Source organism: Carica papaya, chromosome 7 (assembly GCF_054855325.1).
Source record: "Carica papaya isolate Zhongbai chromosome 7, ASM5485532v1, whole genome shotgun sequence".
NCBI lineage: Eukaryota > Viridiplantae > Streptophyta > Magnoliopsida > Brassicales > Caricaceae > Carica > Carica papaya.
The window spans coordinates 3,502,179-3,521,402 of NC_142315.1; the positions used below are offsets into that span (position 1 = coordinate 3,502,179).

The 19,224-nt window shown below is 35.1% G+C and overlaps 3 protein-coding genes and 2 non-coding genes across 12 annotated transcripts; all 5 read right to left on the bottom strand.

The window, feature by feature from the left end:
* Positions 1–1,760: 1,760 nt before the first annotated feature.
* Positions 1,761–5,245, bottom strand: LOC110817840 (Protein kinase superfamily protein). Of its 6 annotated transcripts, none has more exons than XM_088207088.1 (5): positions 5,101–5,235; positions 4,800–4,834; positions 3,623–4,683; positions 2,948–3,403; positions 1,761–2,176 (listed from the first exon to the last, which is right to left on the bottom strand). In XM_088207088.1, exons 3-5 carry the CDS (start codon positions 4,370–4,372, stop codon positions 1,907–1,909), a joined length of 1,476 nt encoding a protein of 491 aa, XP_088063214.1. In that variant the 5' UTR covers positions 4,373–4,683; positions 4,800–4,834; positions 5,101–5,235; the 3' UTR covers positions 1,761–1,906. The 6 variants fall into 6 exon arrangements, with proteins under 6 accessions (XP_088063214.1, XP_021902250.2, XP_088063213.1 ...); XM_022046558.2 differs by having other exon boundaries at positions 3,623–4,454; positions 4,550–4,834; XM_088207087.1 differs by having other exon boundaries at positions 3,623–4,469; positions 4,550–4,834.
* Positions 5,246–7,446: 2,201 nt separating this feature from the next.
* On the bottom strand, positions 7,447–8,679 carry LOC110817841 (uncharacterized). The gene is made up of 2 exons (XM_022046559.2): positions 8,108–8,679; positions 7,447–7,986 (listed from the first exon to the last, which is right to left on the bottom strand). The coding sequence occupies exons 1-2, from the start codon at positions 8,601–8,603 to the stop codon at positions 7,544–7,546; spliced, it is 939 nt and encodes a 312-aa protein (XP_021902251.1). The 5' UTR covers positions 8,604–8,679; the 3' UTR covers positions 7,447–7,543.
* A 2,170-nt stretch (positions 8,680–10,849) lies between these two features.
* On the bottom strand, positions 10,850–10,922 carry TRNAF-GAA (transfer RNA phenylalanine (anticodon GAA)). The gene has a single exon. It is a non-coding gene; the product is annotated as a tRNA-Phe (tRNA).
* A 185-nt stretch (positions 10,923–11,107) lies between these two features.
* On the bottom strand, positions 11,108–11,178 carry TRNAG-GCC (transfer RNA glycine (anticodon GCC)). The gene has a single exon. It is a non-coding gene; the product is annotated as a tRNA-Gly (tRNA).
* A 483-nt stretch (positions 11,179–11,661) lies between these two features.
* Positions 11,662–14,170, bottom strand: LOC110817843 (Concanavalin A-like lectin protein kinase family protein). Of its 3 annotated transcripts, none has more exons than XM_088208116.1 (2): positions 11,951–14,170; positions 11,662–11,868 (listed from the first exon to the last, which is right to left on the bottom strand). In XM_088208116.1, exons 1-2 carry the CDS (start codon positions 14,004–14,006, stop codon positions 11,819–11,821), a joined length of 2,106 nt encoding a protein of 701 aa, XP_088064242.1. In that variant the 5' UTR covers positions 14,007–14,170; the 3' UTR covers positions 11,662–11,818. The 3 variants fall into 3 exon arrangements, with proteins under 3 accessions (XP_088064242.1, XP_088064243.1, XP_088064244.1); XM_088208117.1 differs by having other exon boundaries at positions 11,947–14,170; XM_088208118.1 differs by having other exon boundaries at positions 11,662–14,169.
* Between the last annotated feature and the right edge of the window lie 5,054 nt (positions 14,171–19,224).

Here is a 19,224-nt window from a genome sequence, read left to right on the forward strand (position 1 = left end):
ACATATGCATATATATATATATATATATATATATATACACACACACACACACACACACACAATATCTATATATAACTTTATGAAAGAGGGCCACAATTTTAATTTGCGCTGTTTCCTGGTTATGATGATGGATATGCATTGAACCTGCAGAGCGTACGTAGCTTGTCCAGCGAATCCATGAATAATATTATAAATCTTTCTCCCAAAAACATGAAAAACACCCAACAAAAAGAGTGGAGCAAGCAATTTGCAATATAAATCTACTAAACAACAATCCCATATCGAAAGCACCAACATGGATGTAGTATACAAAAATCTTTGCTTTCAGATTGAATTTTAACCCAAGATGAACTGAATATTCAAACTGATGGTAACTCCTGACTGTAAAAATCTTTATTTGATTTGAAATCAGTGCTAAAGATCAATTCTTCAAAGGAATTTTGCTTCAGAGGTCCAGGGGTAAAAAAAAAATAAAACCAACCCAGCAAAAAAGGTAAAGAGAAGGATAAAAAGAAAACAGGCAAAAATGACCAGCATGATTACTAGTCAAGACTGATGATAGGTGTGTGCCATAAATATTTAGTTTAAATGCATTTTAACAACACCAGTAGGAGCAATAAATGTTACGAAGATACTTTTGACTGTGAAGAGATGATCTTGACAGAAGAAAAACCAGGCAGCCTAACGACTAGTTGCAGAGACATCGTTACTTGCCACTAATGGGGTAAAGCAAGCAGCCATGGCATTTTGAATTTTCTTCCATGTTTGTATAGGCTCCTATAATACCCATTTGCATCTTTAAGTAATAAACAAGGTTACATAACAGATATCGATCACCTTCACGTTTTCCTTGCGGCTTGTCTAGATACTTTTCAATTTCAAGTTCAAATCAATCAGCGAAAATAACAGAATTGCATGAATGCAGACGCCACCAGGACACGGACAAGGATGTATGGGTGCACATGATAATCAAGGCAGAAGCATGTAGGTATGAAATAAGGTATGGGAGATGGTCAGAAGAAAAACAAGTTGGTAAAAAAACAAAAAAGAAAAAGAAAAAATGCAGTATCAATGTATGCATATTGGAAGAGGAGCAAGTGGAAAGGTAAGCTAGTTTCACAATATGCCTGTGGTTCCAGACAAACGTGGCGTAAACAGAGGGGGGAGCTAAATTACAAACAGCACGCAACGTGTGATAATTATGAATTGCTCATGCAAGCTTCAGAGTTCAAGAGTCCAAAAATATCATGTGAAATACAATCAACTCTGACAAATAAAAGAATTCACTTCCGTTGAAATCCAGGCATATATCCTCAAAGTAAAAACCAGCAGTAAACATTCAGGAGAGTAAATTTTGTGCTGCACATATTTGCTAACCAGCAAAAACCTGTTTTCTTACCATGTGCAGCTGGTAGAATGGCTGTCTTTTCTCTATTCTTTATAGGAAAGAAACTTAACTATGACAAGATAAATTAGTAAAATTCAGAAGGATGAATCAGGAACACAAGATACAGAGTAGTAATTCTTAAATGGGAAAGAGGTGACTCAGAGTCATAAGTACACAGAAAACACAAATTGGAGCACGTTTTGCAGAAATTAGGAATTGGAGCATAATATATATATATATATATAATCTACCGGAAAGAGAGCCATCTGAAAACATTGCCCTCAAATGCCTTTTCTACCGTTCAACTTCTTAATATCTAGAATATCCTAACTTGATGATTTCTTGCATGTTTTTAACATTAAAAAGAATAGCATTTTTATCTCAAAGCACGCCTACCAATCTATTAATTAACTTTCAAATGAATGTAACATAGAGTATGAATAAAGAAGATTAAAAAAACGAACCTTTTTAATTACAACTGACCTGCAAACACTACAAAAGCCAGGTCATAAAGAAGATTCATGTGAACTTAGGTTTAGGCATAGGGGAACTAGATGGATGCGTAGGGCCAAGCTTTTGAATCCAATGGAGAAGCCCTTTCTTATGATCATGGGAGAGATTTTGAACCAGATTCAAGGTCCCATCACGAGCAAGTGAAGATTCAAATTGCTCTAATACTTTCACTATCTGCCAAAACTCAGGCCTCTTGTCTGGTTGCAAGGACCAACACTGCTCAATTAAAGCTCGCATAGCAGACGGACAGCCCACTGGTATAGCAGGTCTTAAATTCTGAAAAGAAAAATCAAAACTTTCTAATTTTAAAAATTACTACCTAATTAGTTTCATAGTAAAGTATGAAAGAAGCCAAAGTGCCAGAAACCACAATGCCTAAAATAATAGGAAGAAAACAAAGTAACTACATCTGCCAAATTGACTATATACGATAGCAACCACTTTCCCAATTAGCCCAAGTGACGGAGAAACAGGAATAAAGGATTACGTTGTGAGAAACAAACAGTTATTTCTATTTATTTCATCAAACAAGCAGTGACTTATTTCTATCAGGATGTATTGATTTTTAGCGTTCTATTTATATTTTCAACTGTGAGCTCTCATCACGGACTCAGTGAGATTAAACATCATAGTAAGGATAATCTGCGTCTAACAATACCATTTCATCACCATGACAACCAAATACCTAGCAATATTAAAAATTGATAATAGACTAAGAGAGCATAAATAGATCATTAATCATGTCAGCTGGTAGTTCCACTTGATGTTCTGCTCCTATCATCAAAGTTGTAAACATTTAAGAAACTTCCTGAAATTTGCTAACTGAATTCACGTTCTTCATTTAATAGGGCCAAAATCTATATAAAGAAAGCGAAAAACCAAGTTGCAAGATGAAAGGGAAAAATATTTGTTTTCCTTCCCCGCAGAGGACGTGGACCAAAGAAAAGAGCCAAATACTTAATTCAGATAGGAAAGTGAGTTAACAGTAAGGAGCAACTTAAGTGTGCACAAACTTAACAGCACAGAGAAGAGTTTTAGGAAAACTACCTTGTTCACTACTGCAAAAGCAGCTTGGATGGGATTCATGTCCTCATATGGTATGGATCCAGCTACCATTTCCCATAAAACCAGTCCAAAGCTGTAAACATCAACCTTTCGTCCATATGTTTTACGCTTGATCATCTCAGGTGCCATCCAACGATAAGTACCTGGGTCATCGGCCAATGAATCACAGTAGGCCTCTTCACATGCTATACCAAAGTCTGCTACTTTCAGGTGGAAGTCTTCACCAATAAGAACATTTTCAGGCTTTAGATCCCGATGAATGACACCTTGAGAATGAATGAACTCCATTCCACGAGCAATATCCAGAGCAACTGTAATTAATTTTTGCAATGGAAGAGACTTATGCTCTAGCTTGTGCAAGTAAGCCCGCAAGGAACCCTCCGATAAATACTCTGTGATGATACAATAAACTGGAGGCTTTTTACATGCTGCTACAAACTGTCATATACCAGTAACAAGGCAAATTTAGATGCCAGAAACTGAAAATTTCTCTGTGACTCCAGTTTTATCCATGTTCAAGCATTATGTTCAGTGTTAAAAAATACAGCAAATGCAGTTAAGCCATCAACTGAATAAAAACTTAATAAGCCATAAGGAAAATTTTCTATAGATTGCACATCACAGGAAAAAATAATACAGGAATGGAAAATTGAGTACCTTTATTACGTTTCGATGGTGGAGTCGAGATAAAAGAGTTACTTCTCTGTTGAACTGTTTCTCCAGTCTAACTGCTAAGGTTCCACTTTCATCATCATCAGGTACCCTAATAAGCTTGACTGCAACAGCCTCATCATTATATATCCCATGATAAAGCCGGCTATGTGCTCCATGTGCAAACCTAAGGCCAAGAAACAGCTTAGAGAGATCAACAGTGTGATCATCAGCTGCCTCCACAGCATTAACCCTTCCTCCTCCATGGTCAAAGTACTTGGTCCAAGCTGAATCCTTTCTGCTCCTCACTCTCTCTTGAATTTTCATCGTACCCAGGTGCCTAAGCGGGCTTATATTCGATGGAGATGATGAACGGGAAGACTTGTTGTCTGCCGTATCTTTAAAAGACCACTTTCCCTTGATTCCCTTGTTGGATTCTCTCCTTTTGGGAATTGGAGTTGAGAATCTCTTTCTATCAGACCTTGCTTCCTTAAAAGTATCAGACAGAATAGACTGAATAACAGGAGAAAGAGACCTCTGTTTGTTGGTAACAGGGTTTCTCTGAATCTGGGAGAAAACATGATTTTTCTGGTTCTGCAAATTGGAGGAAGATGCTCCTGGTCTGGTTTTCAACCCCGAGTTCCTCTCTTGCTGAATCGGAAGAGCAAGAGTCCCTAACCTTGCTGAATCCAATCTATGACAAACTGTATGAGAAAACTTTGTCCTCCTTATCCAAGAATTAGCCTCCTCCTCCATTTTCAAAATAATCGAAACTCCAAAAAAGATCTTATCAGACCCAGAAAGAGAAAAGCTTCCTCAATCTTCTTCCTCTCCGAAACTGAGAAGAAGGCGGCTTGAAATCAAGTTGGTATTTCTCTATATTATATACAGAAGTCAATAACATAAATACCAGTAAACCCATTAAAACCTTACCATTTAGGAATCAAAACGTTTCGTCCCTCCCAACCAATCATCCACGAAGAGCCGTTAAAAATGAGAGTCTGAAAGAGTATAATCTCATCTCCATCAGAACCAAAATGCCTTGAAATCCATCAAAACCCATCCACCTTAAACAACCATTAAAAGGATTAAAAGAAAAAATAAACAAGTCTTTGATCACAACCCAATCCCTTAGCCCTCAAAATAATGCCAAAAGTTTCTTCGGCTCAAAGTCAAATCCCACCTTCCGTAGAAGCCTGGAAAATCCCACGCACACACCTAATGATTAATAAATTAAATAATTAAAATAAGAAAAATAAAGATAAACACATCAAAAAACGAAGTATACTCATTCATTTTGAATATAAAGAAACACCCATGATTACAACCCCCATCGAACACCGGAGCACAATAATCATTGTGCCTAAATTAATACTAATACAAAATACCAAAACATTAAATGTATTTTATATATAAATACACAGAAATAACAAAACATTAAATATACACACACAATCGAATAAAGAGAATCCGAGATGAGTTACCAGGAAGAGAGAGTGACATTATTCCCAGAGGAAACTTGAGGATGGCTTTTTCATGTTCTGTATGAACAGGAAAGGAGGGGAGAAAAAATAAATTTTCTTAGAAAATAAATTTTCTCAGATTTGTTTTTTTTTTTCTCATTAGAGGAGGAGGAGGAAAATATACGTATCGAATACGGAGGACGCACCGTAGATTCCGTGGACCCGATTTTTTTGCTGAGGTGCTGTGGGTTGATGGGGCCCACAAAGGAGGAGATGGCTACGTCTAGTGGAATGATGGGGACCACCTCGTTTAAAAGTCAATTAAGGAGATAAGTTTTTTTAATTAAATATTTAATTAATTTGAGTTAAATTAAATTAATTTGATAATTAAAATAATTAACTAAGATTATTATTTTTAAATTAAAATTATAAAAAAGAATAAAAATTAATTAAGAATTAAAAATAGAAAGTAAGAGAATCGGAGTGTCGTTGTCAAAGAGAATAAATGAGAGAATGAATGCGGAGAGGGTTATGGTTGGTACGGCTCGCACGGATACGTCTCGCTTTTGCCGTGCCGGGTGACTACTCGTATGATCGTATAAATATACGTATAAAAATATTATTTACATATATATATATATATATAATTCACAGATTCCTATCTTTTTTTTCCCCCCTAAAATTACATTTCTTTAATTATTTACTTATTTTTATTATACAAAAATACCCTTTTTTTTCTAATATACTATTATTTCCATATAGTATGTATATATATATATATATATATATAAATGATCCTACCATTTTTGACCTTCTTTTTCATGTGTGGGACTAAGCAAAATATTTCCAAACGTATGACCCCAATCAGTCAAACACATTATCTTTACTTCAAATCCTTGAGTCTTGTCCACTTCCATTATAAAACCCACAACCACACAGTTCAAATTCATATGTGAAAGCCCATGTCTCTAACATACTACAAACCCTAAAATCCACTACATTCACATTCTCAAACCCAATTAGAGAACTAGCTAAAGTTCGTCCGTTTTCTTTTTAAAACCATTTCAAAGCAAAACCCAATTCGATTTGAAGTATAAAACCCAGTTCGTTTAATTTTATTTAGCTCAACCCAATTCGTCTAAGCCAATCCCATTTGTTAGTTTTTCTTGCAGCTCAGCATAAATCCAATTTGCGCAGCCGTTACTGTGTCTCTAAATGCACCAGTTTTGCTCCCGAGAAATTTGCTAATGGCAGGAAAGAGGATATCGGATTGACTCGAGGCTGAAGATCGATGGTGATGAAGGCAGGAACACGTGAAGAAACTGAAACCGCGTAGCAGAGAAGGAGATGGGGAAGCAGATGGTAAGTGCAAAGTAGAGGATCGAGGCCGACGGATGAAGAGGGAAAAGGGAGATGGTGGCTCGCGCAATCAGCGGGTGAGGGAGAACAAACTGAGAATCTTTACTGGTGGAGAAGCCAAATGTGCGGGATGGAAGCCGGATGCTCTTATTTATGGCTTTGATTGAGTATATGGAGAAAACAGGGAGTGAAAGGAAGCGTCTAGGGTCCTTTTCTGAGTTTGAGGAGAGGGGGGAAAAGGAAGACGCTTTCTTCTATTTGATATTCTGGGTTAATAGCAATGGATAGTGAGAGAAAGATTTTTGAGCTGAGGGAAAAAGTGTCTGGTTTTGTTTTCTTCATTCTTTCTTGTTTTTTCTAAGTTTTGAGCTTGGAGGCAGAAGAAAAAGAGTGAGTTATGCGGGAAAAGTAAGAGGGTAACGGAGAGAAAGGAAGAAGCAAGAACAGAAGAAAAGGAACTTGGGTAAGCTAATCTCCTTGTGAGATTCCATATTTGTGTATATAAATTGTGTTTTAGTCTGCATTTGAAACTAGTTAGGGATGTACAAAAACTTCCCATTGCCTTCTCATTTGTTTCTTAGTTTTCTGTTCTAGAATTGGGTACTTATGAGTTAGTAGTATATGTTATAGTATGTACCATTTGGGATTTTTGAACCCATTTCAGTATCGATGTGCATTGAAGGGGATTAAGATCAGAGGTTTCATTGTTAGATTATCACTCCAATGAACATTTGATTGGATGATATGATAATTAATAGTTTCTTTATCTGTTACGAGTGGAAGAGGAATTTGTTCTCATTACAAACAAGTCTTGAACCTAGGTTTGCAAGAACCTAATTTTTTCTTCTCTGGGCCTGTCTTTGTTGATGTGAATATGCTCCCATATTTGATTGAAAAAGGATGGTTAAAGTGTACCATCTAGGGTTTCCTTGTCTTTTGCAAAAACTTTCTGCCTGTTTCACTTTCTTTTCCTGTTTTCTTTAGCCATCGAAGGGCCTGTTGTAAAGATTAGAACACAAGCCATCCAAGAACCAATCTGAGCTAAACCCAGTCGGTTCTGCATTGCTTCCTTTCAATATACATATATACATATATATATATATTATCATACAACCTCAACAGCTGTACAATGCATGTTGGGCAACTTATCAAGCAAATCTACAGTTAACATGGAAGCTCTTGGCTTTGGCAATCGCTCACCAGAAATTATACCATTACTACTCCCCAAAACTTGTGTGTTGCTTGTAATTCTCTCACATGTACTGCTTAGCCACTTGGCTTGCATGTACCTGTGTTTTCTCCAAGGACCCATGTGCATTTTCTTCTCCTTCATGCATTTCTTAGCCGCCAAACACAATACCTTTATCACATTTTTCAGCCGGTCAACTTTTCCGACGAAAACTTCGGGCAGCCTATCAACTAGCCGGTTGTATTCTTCACTTGCTCTCGCCATCTCAAACTCTGCCCTGAAGCTCAACTCTATTATCACCCTCACTTCTCCCCTTCTCCCACTTGAATTCTCCACCACATCCAAAAACGTATGCCCACCTTCAGAACATAATATATTTCCATTAGTTTCTCCATTGATACTACTTCAAATTTCAGGTACTATATACATATACATATATATATATATATGTATATATATGTGTGTGTCTTGTTAATTTACCTGATGGAATATCTGGGGAGCTTCTCCATTTTGATTTACAGACTGCACAATTGTACCTGGCGTTTCTCAGACGGGTAGAAACTTCTCTCATCAGACAATTCCGGCAAGCAGCGGCAACTGTTGACTTCCTACAAGAACAAGACGTTGCAGACATCTGAATTTCCTTCAATGCGTCTTTGGTTGCGGTTCTGATTCTCGACTCCAAAGAACTGCTTCTGCGTAAGGTTTCCTGCAAAACCTGGTGCTGGGTCTCCCAAAAGCTCTTTTCATCTTCAACAGAATCACTTGGTTTATCTTCATCTTCATCATCATCTTCTTCGCCATGACTGATAATGTTTTTGCTCGAGCTTCTGGGCAGCAATGGCGGCTCGCCATCTTCAAAATACCCAGAAACCATAACTGATAAGCTCGCTGTTGGCTGTACTTCTGGTTCCTGCACAATAATATTCCATGGATTCATCACTAGAATTCTTTCTTTAATCCTAATACTATCCATGCAGATTTTTCTTTTCCCTCTTTTTTTTTTTTTTTTTTTTTTTTTTTTTTTGAGGTTCGGTTGTTTTTTTGTTCGATCTTGTGTGGATTCTGAGAGAGGTGTTCTTATAGCGAAATATCAGGACAAAGTGGGACCCGCTCAAGCATACGTGGATGGGGAGCATGTATCCACGTGGCGGTATATCATTGGAAGTTATAAATCGAAGAAACTGGGTTTGGTTTGGACCAGACAGCAAGGATCCACGTCAGTTGAGTCGCAATAATTCTCCATCTGCTGATCTATCTGGATATACTCGAATATTCACAAAAACGTAGTTGTAAATTTTAAATATTTTATTTTTATTTAAACTTAATTAGGACCATTGTGGGCCACCACGAGATGGAAATGGACAAGTATGATGTGATGGAGAGGCGACGTGGCGTGATCAGGAACGTTGATCGTTTGAGTTTATCTGAAAAGTGGGACCCACTTGCTAGCTTACCTAACGCAAATGATTTGTATAAGATTTATCGAACGCGGCGTCTAGGCCATGGTTTGGCATTTCTGGTTTTTTGGAGCATGAGGACAAGATTCCCTTCCACCATCGAAGGGGTAAATTGAGGGAGAAATTGAAGGGTATTTTGGGTATTTCATTTAGTCAATAATTTTGAATTTATCATAATTATTATTTTCGTTCTTATTAAAAAAAATTAGGTTAAATTTTTATTTTATTATAATTATTTCAATTAAAAAAATTTAATAATTACAAAATATTTATTTTACTCAAAAAAATAATAATAACAATAAACTGATTAAAAATTAATATAATTTAATCACTATAGTTTCATTATTATATTTATAACTTTAAATAAATTACATACATTTATACTCAAGTGCATTTCTTCCTTTAACTTAGAATAAATATAATTTAAAATATATAATTCTACGTAAATATTAATAATTATTTTGTACTACATAATTCTTTGTTAAATAATCACATTATGTATATTAATAAATTAAATTTAGTATGCGCCCGTGAATACCTCATATATATATATATATAATTAATGTTACTTGATATGCCCTAGCTATATATTAATTTTTCTCAAACATAGATTACCCTTCGATCAAAATCAATGAGTCATCAAGGAATAATTTGGAAATTGAATAATGACAATGTTCGTGATTTGCAGATCTCTGGAGTAAAATAAATTACTAAGGACATCCTACTAAGCTACACTAATCTTTATATTAAGTTGTTAATTAAGTAGAAATAAACACATAATTATGACCCACACATGTAATTCAACATGTGTATGCCAATTATTTAAGCTTTTAATTGTTAAAAAGGTCAATTGAACCTTAATTAATTTTAATTTTCTCAATTAATTAGCATCTTCAATATAATTATTGTTGTTGACTTTAGTCAGCAAGCACACATGCGTTATCCTCAATCACATACCCAAACATTACATGGACTTGCCAAATTATTGTCATTTTCAATCTCTGTCACCTTCCTTAATTTCGTTTTTTTTTATCATAATTATAATCTTATCGTCTCTACCTGAATCCCATATATAAATTATATATATATGTGCGTATATATATTAGCTATGATATAGTTTGACGTAATTAAAAACCTAGCATATGCATGTGTCGGCAATTGTTATGCTTTGTATGTTTAACGTGATTAATTTGTGCCACCCACAAAACTCACATTGTTTGCCCACTTATATATTTTCATTTTTCTTTTTTAATAATTTATGAAGGCTATATATATGCACGGAATTCTTGTAGAATTTTTTGAAATTTTTATTTTTATTAATTAAATTTATTACCATCATTTTATTATTAAGCTACTGAAAATAAGTATTAACCTTCACAAAAAGATAAAACTAAACTTGAAGTTGAAATTTTTTGTCGACGGAGGAAAGAAATAAAAATGTGACAAAATATTATGACGAGAAGTCTAACGTGTTGAAATTTGAACGAAATGTCATTATCATATAATCCTGTTGATTAGTAAATTTTAAATTAAAATAAACTCACGATTAAAGTAGTGGGTATATTTCATGAAATACATTTGGATAAGCATTAAAAATATTAATATTTTTTAAGTGAAATTTTAAACTTTTTTTTTTGTGAAAAAAATAAAAAAATAGAAAAAGAAAAAACATTGACAGCCTTTGTGATTATGCCAACTCAAAATGAGGAGCCCATTTAGGAGAAGCGGCCCAGAGGAGATGGGAAAAAAAAAATACAGAGTTTGCGGTGAGCGTGGATCGAACACGCGACCTTCAGATCTTCAGTCTGACGCTCTCCCAACTGAGCTATCCCCGCTTTTGTTTAAGTGCTAGAAGCAATTGCTCTAATATAACTGAGAACAGAAGAAACTGTCAAAACAATGCACCAGCCGGGAATCGAACCGGTGTCTGTACCACAAGACCGCTGGTGGGTTGGCAGCGTCGTTAGCAACCTTAAAAATATACAATGAAAAAGAAAACAAAGGAAGAGGCCAAAAGGAATGCACCAGCCGGGAATCGAACCCGGGTCTGTACCGTGGCAGGGTACTATTCTACCACTAGACCACTGGTGCTGAATGATATGAGTGCTTTAGCACTTAACTATATTTAATTTATTACATACCGGGTGTCCCAGCCAATTTTGGCACTAACTACAGTAGCATTCGAACATTATTTACTTGAAAATTTAAAGTCCAGGGTTGCGTTTTATGCAAAAAGAATTAACGTATAAGTTTAATTTTAAATGTATTTATAGTTATATTTACTATGATATTCTTATATTTTATACTTTACATCACAAGTTTGAACTATTTAATAAATATATAAATTCAAATGCACATGCTCTGTATATCACTTCCTTTTATTTGATGTAAATTATCAAATTAAAGTAAAATTTCTTCACATATATATATATATATATATATTTTCTATTATGCGTGTGCATATAGGTTTATGCATACACTAATTTTGTTTCAAAAATGCAAATGAGTTATTAGTTTATGTTCTGGAATATTTCAATAATTTGTTTTTAATTATGGGTGTAATTGAAAATTAAATAATAAGAAACTGGGTTTACATTTATAAATATACATGTATTATGTACACCAACGTACCTGCCTTCTCAAATAAAACAAATAAAAAAACAAAAAGTGTGCATCATATGTCTTCTACATCTCCCATTACCCAGCACCCATCAATCAATGGATCAAAATTTCAAAAACCCACTTCCGACATCGTTAATTTGAAGTCATTTTGCTTCAAATCTGGCACAAATGGTAAAACTTGATCAGCAGTTTTCAACTTTCTATCCTCTGTAAATTCTAAGTAAAGTGGAAACTTACCTACCTTCCACCAATGTGTTAGTCCATGAGAGTGACATAGAAGAAGAACGATACTTTCTAATTTCATCAAATGTTGGATGAGTAAATGATCCAAAATGCATTGAGAAATTACCCCACATATCCTTTTTACCCTTTACCTTCTGCAGCAAGTAAGCTTCCATATCTTCACTTCCTGGATCATAGCCATCGTTTTTACCCTCCAAAATTTTCACCACTTGTCTCATCGTTGGCCTTGCCCCCACCTCCGGATACGTGCACAACAACCCTAAATGCAACATCTTCTCCACCTCTTCGTCCTCAACTCCATTTCTAATATCGACGATTCGATCATCAACAGCTCTTAGTATTTCCCCTTGAACCATCAATTGCCAAACCCACTCCACTAATGGTGGCTTGCCTTCCTCTATAGGTCTCCTCCCACATATCACTTCCAATATTAGGATACCAAAGCCATACACATCAGTTTGAGCTGAGGCTCTCCCACGCCTAACAACTTCCGGGGCTAAGTACCCTACGGTCCCTACCACACGAGTGGTGCGAGCCACTTGACCATGTTGGTGCATCCTGGCTAACCCAAAATCCCCTAGCCTTCCATTCATTTCCTTGTCAAGCAAAACATTGCTTGCCTTAATGTCCCTATGTAGGACTTTGGCTTCCCATCCCTCGTGTAAATATAAAACTCCTGCAGCCACGTCTTTCAATATTCTTATTCTATCCTCACAGCTTAACATCTTACTTTCATCACCCCCAAATACCCATTTGTCTAAACTTCCATTTTCCATATAATCATAAACCAAAATCAAGCTTCCTTTCTCTTTCTTGCACCACCCTCTTAACCCTACTAAATTTCTATGTTTTAACCTCCCAAGGCTTGAAATCTCTGCCACGAATTCTCTCATTCCCTCATCGTTTTCGTGTGAAATTCGCTTTATCGCAACTTCTGTTCCACCTAAAACACCCTTGTATACCTTCCCATTTCCTCCTATTCCAATCACATTTCTATCACAGAATCCCTTAGTTGCAGCCTCAATTTCTTGAAAACTTACTCTATGAGGCCAGTAATCCAATTCCCATTCCTCCATTTCTGCTCTTTCTCTCGCCATTCGCTGCTTCCTTCTGATCCAGAACAGAGAAAACAGAGCCAATAACACAATGACTAACAAGCTTATCACTGTCAGCACTGTAATAAACCATCTTGACCTAAAAATTGAGCTTCCCGGTAGAACAAATGATGGCAAACCAGAAGTAATCAAGCTTTCACTAAATGAAAAATTTGTATTACTAAAGCTCCAAGCTAGAATCCTATGACCTTCAACTAATCTGCCTGTTGCTCCAGTGAATCCAATAAACATTTCATCTTCAAAAACATCAGATAAATCAAGAGAAAAATTTAGTAAAGGCCGTCTAGGTTTTTTCTTCCCTACTGGTGCCATAGTAACATTAATTACAGAATCTGCATAATCGATCCAAACTTGATAGTTTTTACCATTATTAAGCTTCACTTCCTCGAATGATTCCTCGTCGCCGGCGGCACTGTTATCGGGCCAAAACCCGGCCCGGTGTGCTCCAACCGATTTGAGAGAGTTAACATCAACACCCACATGATTATCGTCAATATCATCGAATTCTTGGTTCTTGAAAACATCAAACTCAATGCCGAGAACGTGGTTGTTGGAGTCCCCGTTGTTGGTGAGATTAAACAGACCCAGATGTTGGGCAGAGCTGGATCCTTGGATACCGGTAAAGGGTATGAAGATGAAGACTATGCCATGGCCCGGGAGAACACCTTTGAGAGGAGCTATGGAGAATATGAAAGAGGTAGAGAAAGGAAGGACGATAGAGGTATTTGGGTCTTTTGTGAGGATTTTTGTCGAGTAAAGAGCTCGACCGATTGTGAAAGATGTGTTTCTTGTGAGTGTGAGAATTCGAGAATCAATGGTGGCGTTGCCGAAGAGTAGGAGATCAGAGGAGTTGAAGCCATTGAAGAGAAGATCAACAGCTGAAATTGACGGAGAAAGGAGGAAAATAAAGAGAAGGAGAGGTTGTGGGTGTGTGTTCATTTCTGTAAAAATGCAAAAGCTAAAGCGAGTCCTTCATGGAAGTTGAACGGAGAGAAGGTGAATGGAACAATGGGAGAAAAACCAAGACATGATAATCTTGAAAAGAAAGAAACTTTGTGATCTTTAGCAGCCAGTACCTGCCAACCAGTTTGATTAGTCAACTTTTAAGGCTTTTGATTTGATGGGTTTTTGCACTTTTGAAGTATAAATTCTTATATTTAATTATTTATAAAGTAATAACTATAATTTCTTTACAACAATATACGTATATAATATAACTTTTTATCAAAACATATAAAATGCTTAACTTTGTATTTGAGTAGGTATTAGCTTTGAATTTGTCCATGTAGGTAGATTTTTTCTTCTCCTAAAATATGATCTGTTCTCCCCATGGTTTCTGTTAATTTGGGTTCCCTCTGAGAGACAGAAAGAACCCTTTGTATATATCCATATAACATATATATATATATATATATATTCCAGAAAACCTTGCAATGAATTTCTTTTTTAAAATATTTTCTCGACAGTTTTTCAAATTTGTCTTTTCGACGTAAAAGTAAATATAAGGGATTAAACAATCAGAAAAAAAAAAAAAAAAAAAAACAAACTTGGCTTTTATATTTCTCACCAGTTTTCCTGCTTCGTAGTCTATTTATATTGGTGTTGACTTCCTCATAATATACGTATGTACATACAGATATTTTCAGGTTAGGGTTTTACAATAAATATATGGGTGTGGATTTGCAAGATATTTGACTTTATCCATCAACAAAGATTTTTCATGCATATGTCACCTTTCTGAATGCGTGTGTGTATATATATATATATATATATGTATATATATTTATCATCATGCTAGAAAATTGCAGAATCCTCTTGATGATATTGTGAAGAAGATTGTCCAAAACCGCCGATCTATAACATATACATTTCATACTTGTTAGAGTTATTTCTTTCTTACCCCCAAAAACTCTAAAAATTTCTTCAAATTTTCATACTTGTCGTTCGAAAGACACGATTAAAACTAACCTGAACAAATTTATAACTTATTAAAATTTATTCGAATTCTCTATTTACATTATCGTCTTAAATATGTATTTGTCAATCTATCAATCATATTCTAACCTAATCCGAATTTTTTAGAATTTTATTATTTGAAAAAAAAAAGTCAAAGGCTTTTTTTAACTTTTACCTTTTTTTTTTGTTCTTGAAGAATAAAAGCTATTTCATTTGTCAAATGTAGGACATAATTTCTTTTATTAATTATATATTTAGTAGAAAATTTTATTATGAATATACAACTTTTCTATTAGATATCTTTAATTAATATATAATATTATAAGATGATATGAACGTGATTATTCTTGCGAATGCATGAACTAATCTCATACGTATTACCATTAATTTTTATATAAATTTTAACACAATTTGGTTTTTAATTTTACCGCATAAAACAAACTATTTTTATCCGTTAGTGTATTTAGATATAAAAAATAATATTCTCTAACATTTAAGTTAATTAAAATTTTATAAGATTATTAACTAAATTAGTAATTTTTCTCTTTATTTTATAAAGATGATAGAATTTAAGTCGAACTGTGTGTGTCATATGTCTGATTAAAAACTTATAGTGTTATAAAATTAGTTACAAACTTTTAATAATAAATTATTTTGAGATATCTACAATATTAAATATTTATTAATTTAAATAAAATTAAAAATTTATTTATTGATATAACGAGGTAAGGTATACTTGGAGCGAGATGGGTAAATTATTGAATATATATCCATTTTATACTCATTTTTAAATTCGTAAATTTTTATTCATACCCGACTTATATCTTGTTAATTATAAATTTTTATCCATTTCATATACGGTCGATTAAATCAATTAGCGGGTCATCTATTCTAATTCCGTTTTTTATTTTAAATAATAATTAAAATTAAAATTTATATCTTAAATTATAATTCAGATAACCGCGGAATGAGAACGCGTTATTTCATTTCATTTCGGGTATGCTTATTAAAAAAATTATTGTTTTAACACTGAGTCTACAAGTTCTACAAAGTAAAATATGTAATTTTTCTTAAAATGATATTCAATTTGACCGAGAGAAGTTGGACCGTTTGTTTGTCGTCACGCGTACATATAACATCTTTGGTCGCCATCATTTAATTTCATTTAAGACCATTTTATAAATTATTAATAATTGAATTATGAATAAAAATTATTTTAAATTTCTGTAGACTTTAGATAACCATTATATTAACAGGTAATGATACATTTTGTTATCTATTTTTTTTTTAATTTAAAAAATAAATATATGATAAAATATAATTAAAAAAAATATTAAGTATTAAGTAAAATCATGGTAATCATTTTTAAAAATTATAAAGTATCATAATATATATGCTTACACGTTACGACTTAAAAAATAAATTAAAACGTATATTATTGCGTATTAAATTATTATAAAATTTCAGATATTACAAAAATTAGATGTGTAAATTTTGTTACTTTGGTCAAAATTTGTTTAAAATTAAAATGATCGTAGTAATAAAATAAATTATTTAAATTAATCAAATTTTAATTTAATTGACCTAATTATCAATCGAATGATAGAATTAAAAACATTTTTATCTTTGATTTTTGAAAAAATAATACAAATTATTTAATTCATCGACTAAATTAATAAAACTATTTGAAATAATCTCTCGTGTTTAGGTTTGAGATTTCGAAACCTTTGATAATCAATGTTTGAAGCCCATTGCGCAGGTTAGAAGAGAGCTTCTTACCTATATGGAAGATTGATTTTAATTAGTTGTGTACATATAAATAAGAATGATATTTTGAATTCAAATCTCATGTAATATGAAATATGTAATACCCTTAAATTAAAATTTAAAATTAATGCATAAAAATTTGATTTTTTAATTTATGAATTTTTATTTAATGTAAAAATCAGAAAAAAAATATGTGGAGAATGAAATTGAAAATAATTTTAGGAGAAATTGGTGAAAATTTGGATTTTGAGATTGTTTCTTTTAAAAAAATCGAAAATTGTAAGTCAAAATGTAATTTAGAAAAAATGTGTCACGTAGGACTGCACAGTCAGCATGCCCGACGAATCAGAGCGCGCCGCGTTGTAAGGCCCGCAGATGCGGTGCCACGCGGGAGGTCACGCTAGCGATCCGCGTGCCCGCGATTAGACGGTCCAGATTTGTTATCGCATGCGTGGGCGGTGCAGATCCGTTCCTTCCTCAGGTGCAATCAGACGGTCATGATTAAACGCGATGGACGACCTAGATTCATTCTATCTTTAAACTCGATCGTACGATCTATATCAAATCGCGATGAATGGTCCAGATTCATTTTCTATTTAAACGCAATCGAACGGTACAGATCAAACGCGATGGATGACCCAGATTAAAAAGAAGCGGATATAAATATCTCACTTCACACCAAACCCTAACTTTAGCCGTTAGCCCCTTGCTGGAAAAGAAGAAATAGTCACTTGAAAGGGAGCCGACCGCCGCTCGCCGCCGTGCTGGAGCCACCTTCGACTGCCAATGTAACGGCCCCGGAAATATTAAAATGAAATGAGTATTTAAATATATCAAATGCGGAAGCGAGATCAAAATTTCAGTTAACATCCCTTACACGAAAAACCAAAAACGTACTTAAAATATAAAAGATTAAACTAACTAAGAGAGAAACTCGAAAATAAAACTATGAGTATGACTACAGAGTCTCTAGGCATCCCCTTCGTCGTCCTCATGCGGAACGGGCTCGGGAACCATGTCTTCCTGATCTGAAATGGTTAAATAAGGAGTGAGCTACACTAGCCCAGTAAGAACATCACGATATCTCACCGTCACGGAGGTAAAGGTGGGTAGAAAAACACAAAAAGACCAATGGAGCATAATTTACAATAAACTCGTTTATTAACATGAAAACCTTTACCATCCACTTACCTCGGTGGAATTTATAAAAACAATATAAGAAAAATAATAACATTATCATAATCATGGAATAATATAAGCTGTAAAACATAACACTTATCACGCCTCTTGTAATTCAATCATTGTACAACATATCTTTTTTTCTCATTTACCAGCCTACTAGTATCCGTGGGGGTCCATAGGGGTTCCGCTACCCGTTAACCTTTAACATTCATAATCAGTTTCCAGGGCCGTCCCCATACCCCGTCCGGTATGGGCGCCAAAACCATGAACCTCAATACCCCGTCCGGTATGAGGGTGAAACGGGCCGTCCCCATACCCCGTCCGGTATGGGCGCCAAAACCATAAACCTCAATACCCCGTCCGGTATGAGGGTGAAACGGGCCGTCCCCATACCCCGTCCGATATGGGTGCCAAAACCATAAGATCTCCATACCCCGTCCGGCATGTGAGAACACAATCCCGGTAGGGTTCCCTACGGACCTGGTCCGTCCACCATCTCCCAGGATATCTAGTTAGGCTGACCCTCATAATACAATTATCAGTCTACACAATCTTTCATTTTCCTTTTCCTCAGTCAGCATCATCAATTCACATACAAACAAGCAAAACAGTAATTCATGCCGAACAGACAACATACAGTATCAGTTTTTCAGTCATTCAACCCATGATTAATAAAAACGTAGTATTTGCACACAAATCTGTAAAATGAACACATCAAACCTCATTTTGCATTTAAAGCTGTAAACAGGCTAAATAACAGTAAATCACCAATCACACTAGACTCGGGCTCCATTAGCCACCTTAAGCAATTTCACACATTCGTTAATTCAAGAAATACCGTTTTATCATTTTGAAATTTAATACCGTGATAGGAAATAGGGTGAGGGGTCCTTACTTGTTTTCGGGATCCGAATACGATTCACAGTGCGCCTGCAGGCCGTCCCTAATTTTCCCTGAATTTTTCCCGGGGAACTGAAACACACTAACAGTACCTGCACGTGTTCCAAAAAAAATCCAAATTAGGCCCAGGGCCCCTTTCGGACCAAATCACAACTCCGGCACGGCGGCTCCGCCGTGCTCCGGCGACGGCGAGTCGCCTCGGGTTGGCTGTTTTCGGCCGTTTTTGGCCGAATTCGGCCACACTCGCATTGGTCCTTGTCAAAAAACAACCCTAGGGCCCTCGGGGGGCCAAAAATCACGGAAAAGCGGAGCTTACCAGCGGCGGTGCTCTCGGGTACGGCGGCTCTCCGGC